At 58.6% G+C, this 16218-nt stretch overlaps 5 protein-coding genes across 5 annotated transcripts; 3 read left to right on the top strand and 2 right to left on the bottom strand.

The window, feature by feature from the left end:
* Nucleotides 1–972: 972 nt before the first annotated feature.
* B0I36DRAFT_324040 (uncharacterized protein) lies at nucleotides 973–4285 on the bottom strand. Its single transcript, XM_046154054.1, has 3 exons — nucleotides 2890–4285; nucleotides 1510–2824; nucleotides 973–1366 (listed from the first exon to the last, which is right to left on the bottom strand). Exons 1-3 carry the CDS (start codon nucleotides 4235–4237, stop codon nucleotides 1279–1281), a joined length of 2751 nt encoding a protein of 916 aa, XP_046013186.1. The 5' UTR covers nucleotides 4238–4285; the 3' UTR covers nucleotides 973–1278.
* On the top strand, nucleotides 4181–4745 carry B0I36DRAFT_324039 (uncharacterized protein). The gene has a single exon (XM_046154053.1). It carries the CDS (start codon nucleotides 4275–4277, stop codon nucleotides 4623–4625), a length of 351 nt encoding a protein of 116 aa, XP_046013185.1. The 5' UTR covers nucleotides 4181–4274; the 3' UTR covers nucleotides 4626–4745.
* Nucleotides 4746–4987: 242 nt separating this feature from the next.
* B0I36DRAFT_384271 (uncharacterized protein) lies at nucleotides 4988–6602 on the bottom strand. The gene is made up of 3 exons (XM_046160995.1): nucleotides 6248–6602; nucleotides 5905–6126; nucleotides 4988–5807 (listed from the first exon to the last, which is right to left on the bottom strand). The coding sequence occupies exons 1-3, from the start codon at nucleotides 6456–6458 to the stop codon at nucleotides 5242–5244; spliced, it is 999 nt and encodes a 332-aa protein (XP_046013184.1). The 5' UTR covers nucleotides 6459–6602; the 3' UTR covers nucleotides 4988–5241.
* A 3636-nt stretch (nucleotides 6603–10238) lies between these two features.
* Nucleotides 10239–11549, top strand: B0I36DRAFT_349574 (aspartic peptidase domain-containing protein; the record flags this gene model as incomplete). Its single annotated transcript, XM_046156809.1, has 1 exon — nucleotides 10239–11549. One exon carries the CDS (start codon nucleotides 10239–10241, stop codon nucleotides 11547–11549), a length of 1311 nt encoding a protein of 436 aa, XP_046013183.1.
* Nucleotides 11550–13031: 1482 nt separating this feature from the next.
* On the top strand, nucleotides 13032–15626 carry B0I36DRAFT_242633 (beta-galactosidase; the record flags this gene model as incomplete). The annotated part of the gene is made up of 1 exon (XM_046149922.1): nucleotides 13032–15626. The coding sequence occupies one exon, from the start codon at nucleotides 13032–13034 to the stop codon at nucleotides 15624–15626; it is 2595 nt and encodes an 864-aa protein (XP_046013182.1).
* Nucleotides 15627–16218: the final 592 nt, after the last annotated feature.

The raw sequence follows: 16218 nt of genomic DNA, 5'->3' as shown, positions 1-16218 counted from the left end.
CCTGCCTCTCAACCAGGAGTTCCCAGTATGGGCCATAGACCACGATTTTGTCCATCGAGGCCCACTGCGTGGCGTCAGAGGTTGCATGCCATACTACCTGGGCAGAATGGTTGACAACCCTGAGCAGGCTGCCTACGTCATCCATGAGTGCTGTCTGCACTCGGGCAAAGTTGGTCCCAAATTAGCCTGAACTGACCTTGGTCCCGACATCACGCAGAATGGGACGCCGTAGAGGCCTTAACGGCATTCCAAGCCTCACCAGCATGCGCAGAATTCTTGGCCAACCTTCCCGAAACCAAGGAGGACGCGATGCGAGCCCTGGCACACTCCGAACGCGCACCAGAGAATCTAGTATTGGCCGATCCCCCCCAATCAGCCGCCGTGCCAGCGTGCTCGCGCTTCCTTGTTTTGAAACATTTCAACAGGTCAGCGGCGACCGAGGTTGAAACCCGCGTGACCTTGACCGCCTTCTCGGTGCCTAACTTGGACGACAACATGGTCAAGATATGGTGGGAGAAGCTTCTACCCGTGTTTGCTTGTTTCATACCTCCCGGCTACGGGATGAACCCCATGGTGTTTTGACCACATGTCTGGTTCAAGGGGATCGTGGAAGACAGCTGGGTGGAGCAGAGGTTTGGGAAGCTGGAGCAGGTACAGGGCAATGACCAGGGCCGGACAATCATGTACGATTTTCTGGTGTGGAAACCCCTATGGGGGCTCACGTCGGAGATGGAAGAGGCATCGGCGGCGGATCCTGAGTCGGCTAAGGCGTGGAGGGAGCGGATAGCGCAGGCGATGCCTCCAGCGACTGCATGGGCCCAGGAGCGCTAGGGTATCCGGCGACTGCCGTAGCCCTAGAATGGATGAAGACGAGCTTTTTGGGGATGAAGAAAAGTGACAGACACAGGGGCAGCTACTTTCGAAGCTCATGGTCACACGAATGACGAGGACTCTGAACAGAGTCCTGGAATTGGCTAGACATCGACAACATCACATTATATTCGCAGGAAGGTTTCCTAACACGGCGGTATGAGTCAGGTTTTCGTCAAGCTGGCGTTTGCAACCTGGTGGAAGCGCGGACAGCTGATACCGCCAGGCATAGTGGCTTCACCAATTCATGGACAACTACTCTCCTGGCCCCAGATTTGTACAGCCCCTCGATTCTTCAGCCCATCTTGACCGGAGCAGGCACGGCCTTTGTATTGAGTTGTCACGTCGGGGACCATAGTAGCGTGGTTTTCATAATCTTTATTCCACAGCACCTGTGGTGTTTTTCCATCATCCCTCGCAAGGAATTCCGACGAGTTTCTTGAACTCGAGCAGCCACTCCGGGTTATCGGCGGGCGTCTGGTTCCACGGATCGTCGCTGTTCGCCAGACAGACGCACAGGCGGGCTGGTTAGCTTCATATACTTGGTATACAACCAGTACCCAGATCCCTGACAGAGGGAAGCATGACATAGGTGCGGGACAGACAAAAAGTGGCAAGGAGAGAGTTTGCAAGACTTACTCATCATAGTCAATCCACCGCGCCTGGTACTGCAGCTCCTCATCGGTCGGCACGTGCCGGTTCGGGTTGTTTGGCGACATGCACATCGCGACGAACCGGTACAGCTCCTTGGTCAGGTGGCGGAACCCGAGCTCCTGCCAGCCGATGGGGACTTGGAAGCCCGATGGGAGACCGGGGGGCATGTCGCCAGCAGCAGCGGCCGACGTGGAGGTAGCGCCACCAGCGACCGGGCCAGGGCCGGGCCCAAGCCCGGTGTCTGGGAGCAGAAGCGCTGGCGAGGATGCTTGTTGGGGATCTTCAAGGAGGGATTGGTGCTGCTGCTGCAGCCACCGGGATGGCGGCGGTTCTTGTGTTTGTGTTTGTTGTGGTTGTTCTTGTCGAAGTTGCTCTGGGATTAGAAGATCGGCAGTACCCGGGGTGATTGGCAAGGGCTCAAAGGGAGGGGCGTTGATGAGCCCAAGAGCGGCGGTAGTCCATTCAGTCCGGGAAAGAGGATCAACACTCGCCCCCAGCATCGTCCAGGGGTAGAACGACGTGGGCTGTGTCCAAGGGTAGCAAGACTTGGGCTGGATTTGCGAATCTGCAGGCGCAACATGACCATCCATACCGTCCGCCTGGAGCATATTATCTGAAAACTGACCCAGACCAAACAAGTCCTGGTCGTTCTGGGCAAGGAGAGACGGTGGGTTGAGCAGGCACCGCTCGCGGAAAGGCACCAGCCACGCGACAGATCCCTGCACGAGGGTCTTGATGAAGACCGCGAAGCGCTCCGCTGGCCTCAGCGAGGTCGCCTCGATGGCATCGACGATGGCAATGGCTTGTTGCTGTAGCTCGGCGTCCGTTGGTGCAGACCCTGTGGCGCTTTTTGACGCAACGTACTGCAGCAGCCGTGCTTCGAGCTGGCAAGCCTCGAAGATGCTCTTCTTGCCATGGATGCGGAGGTGGCTTAGTCGTGCCTTGGACACCCAGTTCAAGGGCTGCAATGTGGCCTGCTGGGTGATGTCTGGGGAAGAGAGCAGCAAGAGGTCTTTGAGCCAGGACTTGCCGTGCTGCGTGGCGGTGTCACTGCCGTCACCAGTGTTGGCCTCGGAGCCAAAGATGATGCAGCAGCTCTCGTAGTGGAGGAAATCGTCCGAGTAGTACTTGCCTCGCATTCCTATCGTCTCATGCGGCGCGTTGCTCTCGACGTAGTGTCGCAGCTCGGATTTGATGAGCTCGTACGAATTGGCTGGCGCGAGGTCGACACCCGGGTCTGTGACGTCCATCAATGCCACGTTGAGCGGCAAAGGCGTGTTGCGCTCGTAGTGGATGAGGTCTGTCACCATGTTAGCTGACATTGGTCTTGCAGACCGCGAAGAATGAAAGCTTCCAACCACTTACACGGCGGCATGGCATTCTCCAGCATCTCAAGCACGGCTGGCTCGAAGCCCCAGTTGCCCTTCCACGAAGCCATGGTGGTGCCTGCCTTGAAGTGCGCGGCAATGTGGTTCAGCCGGGCAGTCCACGTGTCCAAGGTCTGGTCGCAGAAGCCACAGCGCGAGTGCAGCTTCTCGGTCGTCGCCTTCCAGCTGTCCATGGAGGGGAGGAACTGTGCCTTGTGCACGAGGCGCAGGTGCTGATGCAAGTGGTCTTTCCGGTAGAACGTGCGCTCGCGGACCACCTTGTCCACGCACATAAGATGGTTGTGCCCGGCCAAGTGCTGGTCGTCCGGCCCGGCCAACCCGCAGTATACACACGTGAGTTGCCCTTCCGCGTCCGTTGCGGTCGGCCCCTGCGGTGAGCACACCCACTGATCCAGCGAGAGATGCATCGACTTCTCGTGCCGCTGCCAGTCGTACTTTGTCTTGTACGTCTCTGGGCAGAACGTGCACTGGTAGATGTGCTGTGGCGCCGCCAGTGTCGTCGTCGTCCTCGCCGCCGTCGCCCCTCCGCCAGCATGCCGCCGCTTGTTGGCCATGCGGCGCCGCCTAGACCCCAGGTTGCGCATCCGCTCCCGCAGCCGCAGCGAGTCGCGTGAGTCGCCCGAGTGCGCGGAGCTCGAGGACCCGCGGCTCGAGTTGGACGTCTCGAAGCTGCTGACCGAGGACGACTTGCGCCCGCTCCGGCCGCTCCGGCCACTCCGGCCACTCCGGCTCCTCCGCAGGCGCATATACCCTGCCTCGTCGAGTTCGTGGTCGCCGCCGAGATATGCGTCCGAGGAGGCGGACACGGCCTGGGCAATGGCGGTGGCGTTGGCGGCCTCGTGCTCCGGGGGTGAGTTCTTCCAGCGCTCTAGCGGGTGCATGCTCTCCCAAGGGATTGGCGTCGGCCGCCGCGCGGGGATATCCATGCTTGCCCGAGGAGGAGGACCGCCAATGCCTCGCTCGCTGACGGGAGTCGACATGCCCGAGTTCGGGGCCGACACGTTCCTGCGCCTGGTGTTGGCGAGCCACATGAGGATCTGCTTCTTCTTGAGGCCCGTGGCAGCCTCGAGCCTCTCGAGATCGTCGTTCTTGGCAAAGGGGTGCGCCTCGTGCGCGACGAACCAATCCTTGAGGATCTTGATGGCCGCCGGGCTGAAGTTTGCGCGGGTCCTCGAGGACCTCCGCGACTCGGGCTCGGGCGTGTTTGTGGCGGACACTCGGGCCGCGGGCGTCAGGGACTGGTGGCCAGCCAGGCCAGACATGCCATCGTCGGGGCTCGAGAGACCCAGCAGGTCCCCGCTCGGGCTGGCCTCCAGGCTCGTCATCGTCGTCGTCGTCGCTGTCAGCACACCATTGTTGTTGATGGCGTTGTTGTTGCTGCCGCTGTTGTTGTCCTGCCACGGCGAAACACCTAGAGACCCGACATCGGGCGTTGCCTGCGCCGAGTCCCTGCCCCAGGCTGTCAGCCAGGCGTCGAGGTCTGCGGCCTCGGACACGGGCACCTCGGGACCCGAGTACAGCTCAGCGGCATGTGCCTCGAGGGGCGAGTATGGTGTCGAGTGCTCCGAGTCGTCCATGGCGGCCAATGTCTCGACGCAGTGCGTGGTGAGAAGAGTGGACGTTGGGAGGGATGACTCGAAAGAACGCCAAGCAAGTCGACTTTTTAGTGGACTCGGAAGCTCGCGAGGGGAGCTTAGCTCCAGGACTGGCTAGAGCGAAGGAGGGGCGGGTTCACACCAGCAGGGCTGGCAAGTTCTCCGCATTAGGGGGGACCCAACGAGGCGGGGTGCCCCGACTATGCTCGGCCCGGCTCAGGTCAGCATCCAGGGTCCCTCTCATTCTATAGCAACTGAATGTCTTGCGGCTGAGAGGCAGAGCCCCAGGTCGGATCTGCATGGCGGCGAATCACAATGACCCCGGCTGCCGGATCTGGAATCGCGCCGTCACAGTGAGGAGTGGTGGTCAGCTACATTCATCATCATCCCGTGCGTCCTCTTCGATCGTCCAAAGCCATGCATTGCCTACATTTGCTTAAAGTCCCCGAACCTCCGTGCTGACACTGAAGATGTCCTCGGACGGGCGGGCGCATGGATGCCTTGCATAACTTTCGAGTTTGCAGATGGCAACAGTTTGGACGGCTTTTATCATCCACAGCCAAGGAAAGAGTAATTGCGTGTCACGCCTGGAAGAGGAGACAGAAACAAGGAAACACTAAAAGAACTCATCAACAGATCCCCAGAAGAAAAAGAAAAAAACATTATCTCCCAAGACAAAACATGCCAGCAGCGGGAAAAACCTCAAGAGTCGCCGAAAACCGCCAAGTCTATCCCTATTGGGTTTCCTTGGTGCCTTGTACCGGCATTTCAGTGGCGCCTTGTCCTGGCATCTCAAACAGCTGACCAGGGGACAGCTCCGCGACCAGAGGCTGTTGGGGCGCCATTGCCATCTCCGGCCACCCATACTGCTGCTGCTGCTGCTGCTCCGGCGACACCGGCAGCGCCGGGTGTCCGTACAGGGACGCAGGTAGCATCCTCGTCTCGCTGGCAGTCCCGTCCTGGCCCGTGGTGTGGGTGCTAATCGACTGGACATACATTGACGCCCGCCCGTCAGCTGATCCCTGCGGGGGGTAGTACGTCTGCTGTTGTTGTTGCTGCTGCTGCTGGAATGCTTCGTGATCCTGGTACTGCCCGGCGAGCTGTTGGGCTGCCTGCATCTTGCGGCGCGCGAGCACCAACAGCGCTGCGCCCACGATGGCAAGGAGTGCAGCGATCGCAATACCGGCGCCGAGACCACCTTTTGCACCCGGGGAGAGATCCGCATTGGCAGCCGCCGCATCGGGTCCGGGTGTTGAAGGTGAAGACGAATCGGCGGCTGGTGGCGGAGTTGGGGTTGTGCCTGTGGATGTGTCAGTCATGCGTGGGTTCAGTACTGCATTTCGTCCACCAGGTCTTCCCAGACTGTGGATTCCAAGCTTGCACAGGATTTAACCTACTTGTGCTCGCCGTGCTCGACTCGGGGGGTGGTGCAGTGGTGCTGGCTGTGGACGACGCCGAGATTGGTGCTCCGTTGTTGGCCAGCTTCCACGAGTTGCTGTTGAATCCTGCCTCCTTCTGGGTGCTCAGTTGGAACCAGCAGCCGTCAATATTGACGAGGTCGATCGTAACAGCCTTGGTGCCGTTGTTGGATGGCACGTTGGTGCTGCTCTGGTACTTCACTGCAGGTGCACAAAACACACAAGAATTAGAACATGCCAGCTTTCAAGTGTTTTGCCACCTTGGCGACAGAAAGGAAGCCACCGATTCGAAATCGAGGAGAAGACCCGGCTGAACACGTACTCAGGATTTCAGTGCTGCCTGGCGCGCGGCACCACATTGTGAGTGTCGGGCTCGTGTAGTTGGACTGCCACTTTACATTCATCACGTAGCCGTTGGAATAGACCTCGCCAATCGAGTCCGGAAAGAGAAACTTGTTGTCAAAGCCGGCGACCTGCGCGGCGGCCGACGCCAACACGGCCGATAGTCCGGCTAGTCCTTTGAGAGAAACCATCGTGTCGACGAGAATTGCTGTCGTCGCGCACGCTGTCGTGATTGGAGTAGCGGCGAGGCAGAACGGGAAGAGGTCGCTCGCTAGTTGGTTTGGAGAGATCCTGTGGCGCCGGTTGCTTGGCTACTTGAGCATGTCGGGAAAGAGTTGTTTGTCGAGAAAGAGAGTAAAGAGCAGATCGACAGTCGAGAAAGAATTCTAGAAAAACCCCGACGCGTTCGGCTCCGACAGAGGAGATCCGTGGTAATAAACCGATGGATCGTCCGCAAGGTTACACCCTGGGCTTCTTTGAGATCCGTCCCTTCGATGAAAAGGATGCTGACTGTGCTGCGCCCCAGGCAGTCGATGCAGGGGACGGCGCTGCGTTCCCGGCAGGGATGCTGCTGATGGGCTGCCACAAGACTGGGGGCATTCCTGGTGCTGGGTACGGCGGCCACCGCGTTCCTGCAGCAGGGCGGTCGCGCCTCAATCCTAAAAGATGCCAAGATGCCAATTCCGGCCTACATCAGGTCGAACGTGGACATTAAATGGCACGATATGCCTAGGGCGCCTGGCTAGTTTGGCACCCGTAATTCTGGCCACCCGTGCCCAATAACAAAACGACCGCGGACATATGTCGTCCGGCGATGACATTCTCGCGAAGCACGGGGATGGATGTTGAGAGAAAGGAACTAGCAGGAAGTTACCAGCGCGTCTTTTTGTCCTTGTTGAAGCTCTTTTGCTCATGACCATTTCTGATGAATGTTTATACGGACGAAGTGCGGCTGGCGATCACCCCTGCGCACAGCAATTTTAAGCTCTAGGGGACACAACCCCTTGTCGTAACCTCGACCAATCGTGGCAGTTCCCTGTAGAGTAAGGCACGCCAAAACGAGCCTATTACAGATTGGTTGCCCAAACAGAGAGAAAGATGTCCCCTCATACCCGCCCAGGCATAAAGTCCTAGACGCGAAGCGCAAAAGCCAAGCGAGATTCCACGGGCAAGGGCCCTCGCAGGACGTTCAATACCTCGAGGTGATAAAGCCCCGAGAACCCCAATCCTGCCGCCAGCTCGACTCAAAGGGGCTCCCGACCTTGCTTCATGAAGTGGTTTACCGCTTGAGATATCTCAAGTGTGGACCCTTGACATGCCAGTCTGTCCCGAGGCAGAGTGGAACCGTGACTTTGAGCTGTCATGTTGCCACCCATGCGTAGCTGACTCCATACCCAATGGATAAATAGATCTGACGTATGATGCCATGCCCGCTTTCAGCAATGAAGGTTACATCTGGTTTGGAGTGCTTGGGGAGTGGAACAATTAATCAAAGAATTAGGGGTTCCTGGGCATACATATGGCGCCAGGGAGCACACTTGGATATCATTCTCATCCTTCCCATTGGAGGTAACCTGTTATCATACCCGCACGCTGTATTCTCAGTTCGTTGCACTGCGCGCATTGTTTCTTTAAGGTCACAACGCCGTTACATAAATTTAACCATGTTTTCTGTTGCGTTCCAATTTAACATAGTCCGAAACTGTTTCCTCGATATCGAGTGCCTCGCAATGTCCTCTTGTTTAATTTAACACACGCGTCTTCATCAGCGTACGCGTCGAGATTGGCATATGACAGTGCTGCATATGGGGACTTTTCCTATTTTTGACAACATTGAACCCGGGTGGGACTAAATCGTTCGAGAATTGGAAACAAGACTCGTCTTCTGGAAGGACGATATGAACATAGCGAGCAGTTTTAACCTAACTTCAAGCCGCGTGGGTGGCTGAGCTCGGACTGGCATCAACATTTAATTTTGAAAAGGTACCCCATGACCACTCTTTTCTGTGCACCCCCTTCAAGCCAAACCATGCACTACCGATAGCTTGAACAACCACCCTCCGTGCGCTCGACGTATTGCATAGAACTCAGAAGCTCTTTTTTATCTCAAAGGTCTTCTCCAGTGATGGGAATGTTGAATTATTTGGTTCCTTTGGACTTTGTTCCCCCAAACATTTCATCTTACTAGCGCTTTTATTTTCATTTTTATTTTTTATTTTCATCGGAAAGTGTCGCGTCCTCCTCAGCAAAGTAGCTATTGGTCTTAATTCGGGTAAATGGTAAATCCGGATATCGAAATCCTCCAGCTGTGAGCTTGCGTCCGTCGTGAAATGCAATGAATATAGCACGCATTGTGGCCGGTGATGAGGCTATCGATTAACCCGCTCGAGATTTGAACGTGAAAGCTAGGGCACTAATCACAGGAAACAATGCTTGCAAAGCGCTTGAGGGAGTGTTGCCGCGAGCTACTTACACTAGCGTTGCCTACGTATCAGGAAAGCAATCCTAAATAGTGAGAGGTGCTCTCCGGTGCCCCGTCATCCTCCCTCGCAGGAGCCCTAAGTACTAAGCCCATTACTCCTACGCGCGACCGAATTGTGACATTGCTAGTTCATGTCACAAAGGCCAAAATACTTGGTAGATGCGTGATGCACGATTCAGTGGCATTTTTATCACGGGGGTAATCTGGTGTTACGCGGCAAAAATGCACGTATGTGCTGGCTGAGCCACCTGAACGAATTCAGGTTGCGTTGACGTGTTCTTCACAAGGTGTACCCTACGGATCCGGCAGATCTGTAAAACGAGCCAACGACGGGTGAGCGACGGAGCCAACGACACGGAGTATGCCGTATGCTGCCAGCACTAGGTTCCATTTCCAGTGACCTGTGCGCACGGTTGAGCCCTGGATGCCTTTCGAGGGGATGGCGTCGCTGGTGCGTGCTTGGTCATGTATCGCCTTTGCCACAAATTTCTGCGGACTCCGTGGCTGAACATCTTGGACGCTTCCTCGAAACATAGTTATGACCAGGCTACAAGGAGGAGGGACTCGAAAGTGGCAGTATTCTTGACGTTGTGTCTCGCGTGCTTCTGCGGCCCAACATTATGACATGCAAAAACAACGTTCCAGTATGCACAAATTAATTCAGCTCACAAAGTTCCCGTTGCGTCCGAGCGATGTAGGGGACACGAGGTTCAAACATGATCAATAACGCCATAGAGTTTGAGCGCCTGATCTTTAGGCGTCCTGGTAGCTTTACGAGCCGTGGATAGGCGTCCACGTGCCCAGTGTGCCTCCAAGCTCGATGCAAGACAAGTCAGTGGTGCCCTGTCGGTGGGGGCCACGGGCCAGGGGATGACTCTCTAGCGATGCAAGGAAGCGGCTTGCCGTATGCAGGCACGGACGGATGCCTTCTTGCCCACACAAAGGATCCGGCAGTTGCGCAATAGCGGCAAGCCACATGCGTCGCCTATTGGCCTGGCTCTGGCATCAGGTTGATTTAGCTCAACCTCATGTTGCAAAGAATCTCGGTACTCGAGTTCGATCGTGTCCCGCGGCATCGATCGGCTCCGCAATTTGGAGAAAGCCCTGTGCCGCCATGGGCCCATGCCGCCCTGGCCCTCGTGTTGACAACCTGGATAACCCCATTCATGCGCCCTAGGGCCAGAATAGGCAGTTTGGACGGGGGATCGCGCGCTGCACGGACGCTAGACCCAGGCGTTTTTTGCCCGCTCGAGCCGGCATGCCCACCCGCCCTGCGTGTGCCGTTGTGAAGGCCAGGGCAACACGAAGAGCCAGGGCCTCCATTGACAGTGATAATCAAACTACCTTGCATGGGGGTATGTCATGGCATAATTGGCGATTTTCTAGCTATATCTTCTACGTGCCACGGCACCACATCAGTCACGATCTTGGCTTTTGCTTCAGCAGTTCTCGCCCTCTCCGAACTCCCGAGCAGCGCCAGATCTCAGCCATGGCTACCAGAAGCATCTTTGCCCTCGCGGCCGCTGTGGCCGCCGTCCAGGCCGCCAGTGATGTGCCCACTGTCGCGATACCGCTAGTGCTGCGGTACGCCCAGGGCAAGCGCGTGGCCACCGACATTGTCTTGCCATACGCGACAATCGAGGCCGTCTACGACCTGGGCAGCCCCGACTTCATCATGTTTGAGGACAACTCGACCATGAACTGGGGCTGCCAGTACCTGGGCTGCCAGGGAAAATGCAATGCCTCGGTGCCCGACACCATCAGCTACAACCCGGACCTCTCCACCACCAAGACGGATGAGGCTCCCTGGAACGGCGTCTACGGCTACGGCGGCGGCCTCACCAAGATGTACACCTCGGACAAGACCATCAATGACACCTTCACCTTCTCGAATGCCGTCGGGCCCACGCTCGAAGTGCCCAATGTGAAGGTTGCACTTGTGCAGTACCTGCAGCAGCGCATCTACGACGCCAACGGCACCTGCAGCCCCGTGCCCACATACTCGCAGTCCATCCTCGGCATCTCGCCGCATGTCGAGAACTCGGTAACAGGCCCTTCGTTCCGCCAGAACCTGCTCGACTCGGGGGCCATCTCCGCCGCCGTGCAGAGCCTGTGGTTTGACAAGCCGCCCTCGGACAACATCACCTCGGGCGAGCCCTGGATCGGCACGGGCCTCCTCGGCGGCATCGACACCTCCAAGTACACCGGACCGCTCGTCCGCATCCAGCGCTCGTTCCTCGAGTACTCGCAGGACCAGTACTACACCTCGGCGGCCAACATGACCTTCTTCGGCGGCGGCGGCGTCCCCGGCGTGGCCCTGCCCAACAACTACTCGATCGAGCTCACGGGCGTCAACATGACCGAGTGCCTGATCGACTCGGGCGCCGGCTCCGAGAGCTTCTTCCCCGCCGACGAGGCGGCCTGGCTCACCGCGACGGGCCTGCGCTGGAACCCGGACCGCACGCAGCCCGGCTCGGACCTCGCGTTCCCGGGCCCCTGCGACACCATCCCCGAGGACAGCTACTTCGAGTACAGCTTCGTGGGCGCGCGCGAGGGCGAGAGCGTGACCGTCAAGATCCCCCTGCGCAACTACCACCGCTACCAGGACCCGCTGGACGAGCAGCGCGGCTGGTGCACCGTGGCGATCTACCTCCGGGGCTGCGGTCTCAGCAGGACATTCAACACGGCCGTCTACTTTGCCGCCGACGACGAGCGCTTCGAGATTGCCATCGCGCAGGGCGGCATCTCGGAGGTGGGCAGCGGCGTCGACCAGGACAGCGTCGTGCTCAGGATCCCCTGAATACAGACGATAGGAGCAGTCTGACCAAATGCAGAATCTCAGCTGTATGGACGCCGTGAGCAGCGTATGAAATTGTACATAGGCATGATAATTAAACTTGGGATACCAACCATGTCCTTTGGTCACTCACCTTGTGTCTGTGCCGTGAAACAACCCACTCACGGCGTTATGGCTGTGGCATCGCTGTTCCATCGAGCTGAGCCAGCAGTGGGTCAGGTCCTGAAGCCTTATATCTACTCTTTTGTGCCAAGGGGAATTTCCTCCTGCCAAGTTGGCTGGGCAAAGGAACCCTCTGAAATGTCGGTAGAGAAGTAATTGTGTGAAACAAACGAAAATGTGAAGCCGGTGCGAATTGAGATTGCCCCTTGATGATTCCTCCTTGCCGTGTGGCACATGCTCCGCCACCAGGGCATACAGCGGCTAGTTTCTTCGACGAGGACGCCTCCTTTGATAAGCCGGTTTTGCTTGTCCGGACTACCCCTCCGTTCCATCGACTCGCCCCTACCAAAGATGTTGACTCCGGCTAGGTTGTTCGCTGCGCGAGTAGACTCGAGCTCTTCGACTTCCACTCGTGCCTCGATCTCCGCTTTGGCCAGTCAGTCCCCGTCGCTGAGGAAGCATCTCCAATCGATAGAGAGCCCTGTCTATTCAGCGGCGCACGTTCAAGATGGTCAAACATGGCTTGAATGGAAAACCCCCTCGGGTGCTTTGCGCTCGTGACTTAGAGTATATGTCATACCCTTGTGAGAGACCCTTGATGGTCTGCCAGAGGTTGGCTGGTCCATACGAGTGTCCACATTGGCAAGGATTCCGGCATCGGACCCATGCTGGTCCTGCCCCGCCCCTGCCCCGAAGACATGCGCAATCAAGCCTGGACAGTCTTCAACATAGATAACACAAGCCTCGGATGGCGACAAGCACGTGTCATGCGTCGCTTCGTGTTGTGAAGCCTTGTGGTTGAGTGCTGGAGGGCCTTGGCATGGCGTGGTCGCTGTTGATCACCCTGCTCTTTTCTTTCCCTGCGAATCAAAAGCATCCAGGCACAATTATTTAACGTAAGGCCGAGTTGGGGTGTTTAACCGCCCTGAGGAATTGGAGGGGGAGCAGTGCAGATCATGGCCGGGGCCTGTGGACGGTGCCTCGCACTAACAAGGCAAAGGCGTTGGAGTATGGCTGTACCGTTGCATTGTACCTAGCGCTGATCGATACTGACGTAGGATTCGGGACAGCTCCCACCGAGGCAGGCCGGCGCAATGCTGGGTAAAGTCGCATTGTCGCTTATACGAATGGCTTGCACATGTAGTGACGTACGGTGCCGGCACACGGCCGCGGAAGCGACCCGTCGCAAACAAAACCACCATGCAGCGCTCATGCGCAGGAACCCGTGCCACTACCCTCCCTCCTCAAGACCTTTTGGAGTCTTGACAACCAGGTCCTCCTGCCATGATCACTGTCTTCCACAAGATGGCTGCCATGCGGTTCATGAAGGTCGCTGCGCTTGGGCTTCTCACCCTGACCGGCAACACCCTGGCTTATCCCACGACCAACGCTGACAACTCATCGCCACGCGAACGTCTCAGCATAAACACGGGCTGGAAGTTCCAGCGCTTCACCACCAGCCCAGACGGCCTGTCCTACAACGGCACTCTCAAGCCATGGATCCTGCCGTCGGCCAATGACATGCTGGTCGACGCGCCCAAGTACGTGCGACCCGAGGGCACACCGCCCGGGGCCGACGTCCCGTATGTGCAGGGCTCCTTTGACGACGCCAGCTGGGAGACGGTCAATGTGCCGCACGACTGGGCCATCAAGGGCCCCTTCGGCGCGCCGGGCATCAGCGGAGGAATGGGCAGGCTGCCCTCCGATGGCATTGGGTGGTACCGCCGCACCATCGCCATCGACGCTGCCGACGAGGGCAAGAACATCTATCTCGACATCGACGGCGCCATGTCGTACTCGGCCGTCTGGCTCAACGGCGTCCTGGTGGGCGGCTGGCCGTACGGGTATACCTCGTTCCGGCTTGACCTGACCCCATACGTCAAGGTGGGCGAGGACAACATTCTCGCCATCCGCCTGGACAACCCTGTCGAGTTTTCGCGCTGGTATCCCGGCGCAGGCCTGTATCGAAACGTCTGGCTCGTCAAGACCAGCCCTGTCCATGTGGGCCACTATGGCTCCCGCGTGCGCACACCAGCCGTCTCAGCCGAGGCCGCCACTGTCGAACTCGCGATCGATATTGTCAACGCCGGCAAGGACGAACAGCAAGTCACCGCCGTCACCGAAGTCCGCGCCGTGGGCAGCCAGGACGTCGTCGCCACGTTCCCATCCACATCCGACACTGTCGCAGCCGGCGAGAAGCAGACTGTGAATGCCTCGGTGACTATCCTCACTCCTCAGCTCTGGGGTCCGCCGCCGGAGCAGACGCCCAACCTCTATGAAGCCACCACCACTCTCACGGGTTCCGACGGCCAGGTCCTCGACACTTACACCACCCGCTTCGGCATCCGCTCCATCGTGTATGATGCAAACCAGGGGCTGCTCGTGAACGGGGCCCGCGTATACCTGAAGGGCACCTGCAACCATCATGACCAGGGCGCCCTCGGCGCCGCGTTCCACGTAGCTGCCGCCCGCCGCCACCTCACGACTCTGCAAGAGATGGGCTCCAACGCCCTGCGCACGACACACAACCCGCCCGCCCCAGAGTTTCTAGAGCTAGCCGACGAGCTAGGCTTCCTGGTCCTGGACGAGGCCTTCGACATGTGGCGGCAGGCCAAGGTCGACAACGACTACCACCTGGTGTTTGACGACTGGCACGAGGCCGACCTGCGCTCGCTACTGCGCAGGGACGGCAACCACCCTTCTGTCTACGAGTGGAGCATCGGCAACGAGATCCCCGAGCAGCGCACAGCGGCCGGGGCGGCGACTGGCAAGATCCTCGTCGACATTGTGCGCAGCGAGGACCCGACGCGCCCGGCGACCTGCGCCTTCAACAGCGCCGGGCCCAGCGACGCGCTGCCCGGAGTCGTCGACAACGTGGGCCTCAACTACCAGGGCGAAGGGCGCGGCGACTCGTTCTCCTCGCCCTACCCTACCTTCCACTCACTGTACCCGGGCAAGATGATCTACTCGTCCGAGACCTCGTCGGCGCTCTCGACGCGCGGCGAGTACATCTTCCCCGTGGTGTCCAACATGTCGGCCATCGTGGCCAACGGGCGCGGCGCCAACTTCAGCGCCCTGACGGTCTCCGACTACGGCCTGTACGGCCCCAGCTGGGGCTCGAGCCCGGACAAGGTCTTCTTCGTGCAGGACCGGTACCAGCCCTACGCCGCGGGCGAGTACGTGTGGACCGGGTTCGACTACCTGGGCGAGCCGACGCCGTACGACGACTACGCGCTCGCGCGCAGCTCGTACTTTGGCATCGTGGACCTCGCCGGGTTCAAGAAGGACCGCTTCTGGCTGTACCAGGCGCGCTGGAACCCGGACGTCAAGACGGCGCACATCCTGCCGCACTGGAGTTTCGGCGAGGACCGCGTCGGCAAGGTGACCCCCGTGCACGTCCTCTCGAGCGCCGACGAGGCCGAGCTCTTCGTCAACGGCGCCTCGGCCGGCCGCGTGACCCGGCCCGCGAGCGAGTGGCGCCTGCGGTGGAACAATGTGACGTACGCGCCGGGCGAGCTCAGAGTCGTCGCGTACAAGGGCGGCAACGTCTGGGCCGAGGAGACGGTGCGCACTGCGAGCGCCCCCGCGGCGCTGCAGGTCTCGGCTGACAGGACCACCATCGCGGCAGACGGCTATGACCTGTCGTATGTCTCTGTGAGCGTGGTGGACGAGCGCGGCGATGTGGTGCCGACGGCGTCCAATACGCTTACTTTTGCGGTCGAGGGCGCGGGCGAGATCGTGGCGACTGACAACGGCAGCCCGATCGATCAGACTGTATTTCCCTCGCTCACGCGCAAGGCGTTCAATGGCAAGGCATTGGCCATTGTCCGGACGCTTGCCGGCCAGACTGGAGAAATCAAGCTCACGGTCAAGGGAGATGGGCTGGCTGAAGGTACCATCGCATTGACTGCTGCGTAAGGAGAGATTCCTCAATGTGCTTGGCTAGGGTACGCGGTTGACGATGGCTACACGGTATATAGGTTGTCGCAGGCGCAGTCAAAATGGTTCAAGCCCTCCAACATAGCGCCTCTGCAAATGATCATGTAGCCTGATTTTTCGACTGATAGTCGGGTTGCCATGTTTATCTACAGAGTACATCGCGATGAAGTTAAAGTCATAAAATACTGCTTCCTATCTGAGACCGTGATCCTTGCTTATAGATTATATCATGTAACAACCACCACAGCTCATCTCCTCGCAATCAAGGGGGGTGAGGGGCAAGCCGAGCCACGAGATGGTACTGAGCGCGGACTGGTTGATGAGAGACCTATCGCCACCCGGACCTCGTCAGGTGCGATTCGAAGTGGCGCGGGCAATGGTGCCCCACGCGAGGCACTGCTTCAAGCTCAACACATCGAGAACAGGGGCATATTATTGGTCCACGATACAATGTTCCGATCCAGGCAGGAGGAGAGCGTCATGGCTGGTGGTCAATGCAAGCGCCTTCGATGGACATTGTTCTTTGAATAGATACACCAAGTGAGGATACCGATGCCAGGGGAGGCGCGGC

Source organism: Microdochium trichocladiopsis, assembly GCF_020744255.1.
Source record: "Microdochium trichocladiopsis strain MPI-CAGE-CH-0230 chromosome Unknown B0I36scaffold_5, whole genome shotgun sequence".
Lineage (NCBI taxonomy): Eukaryota > Fungi > Ascomycota > Sordariomycetes > Xylariales > Microdochiaceae > Microdochium > Microdochium trichocladiopsis.
This window is presented reverse-complemented; position numbering and strand designations above follow the sequence as displayed.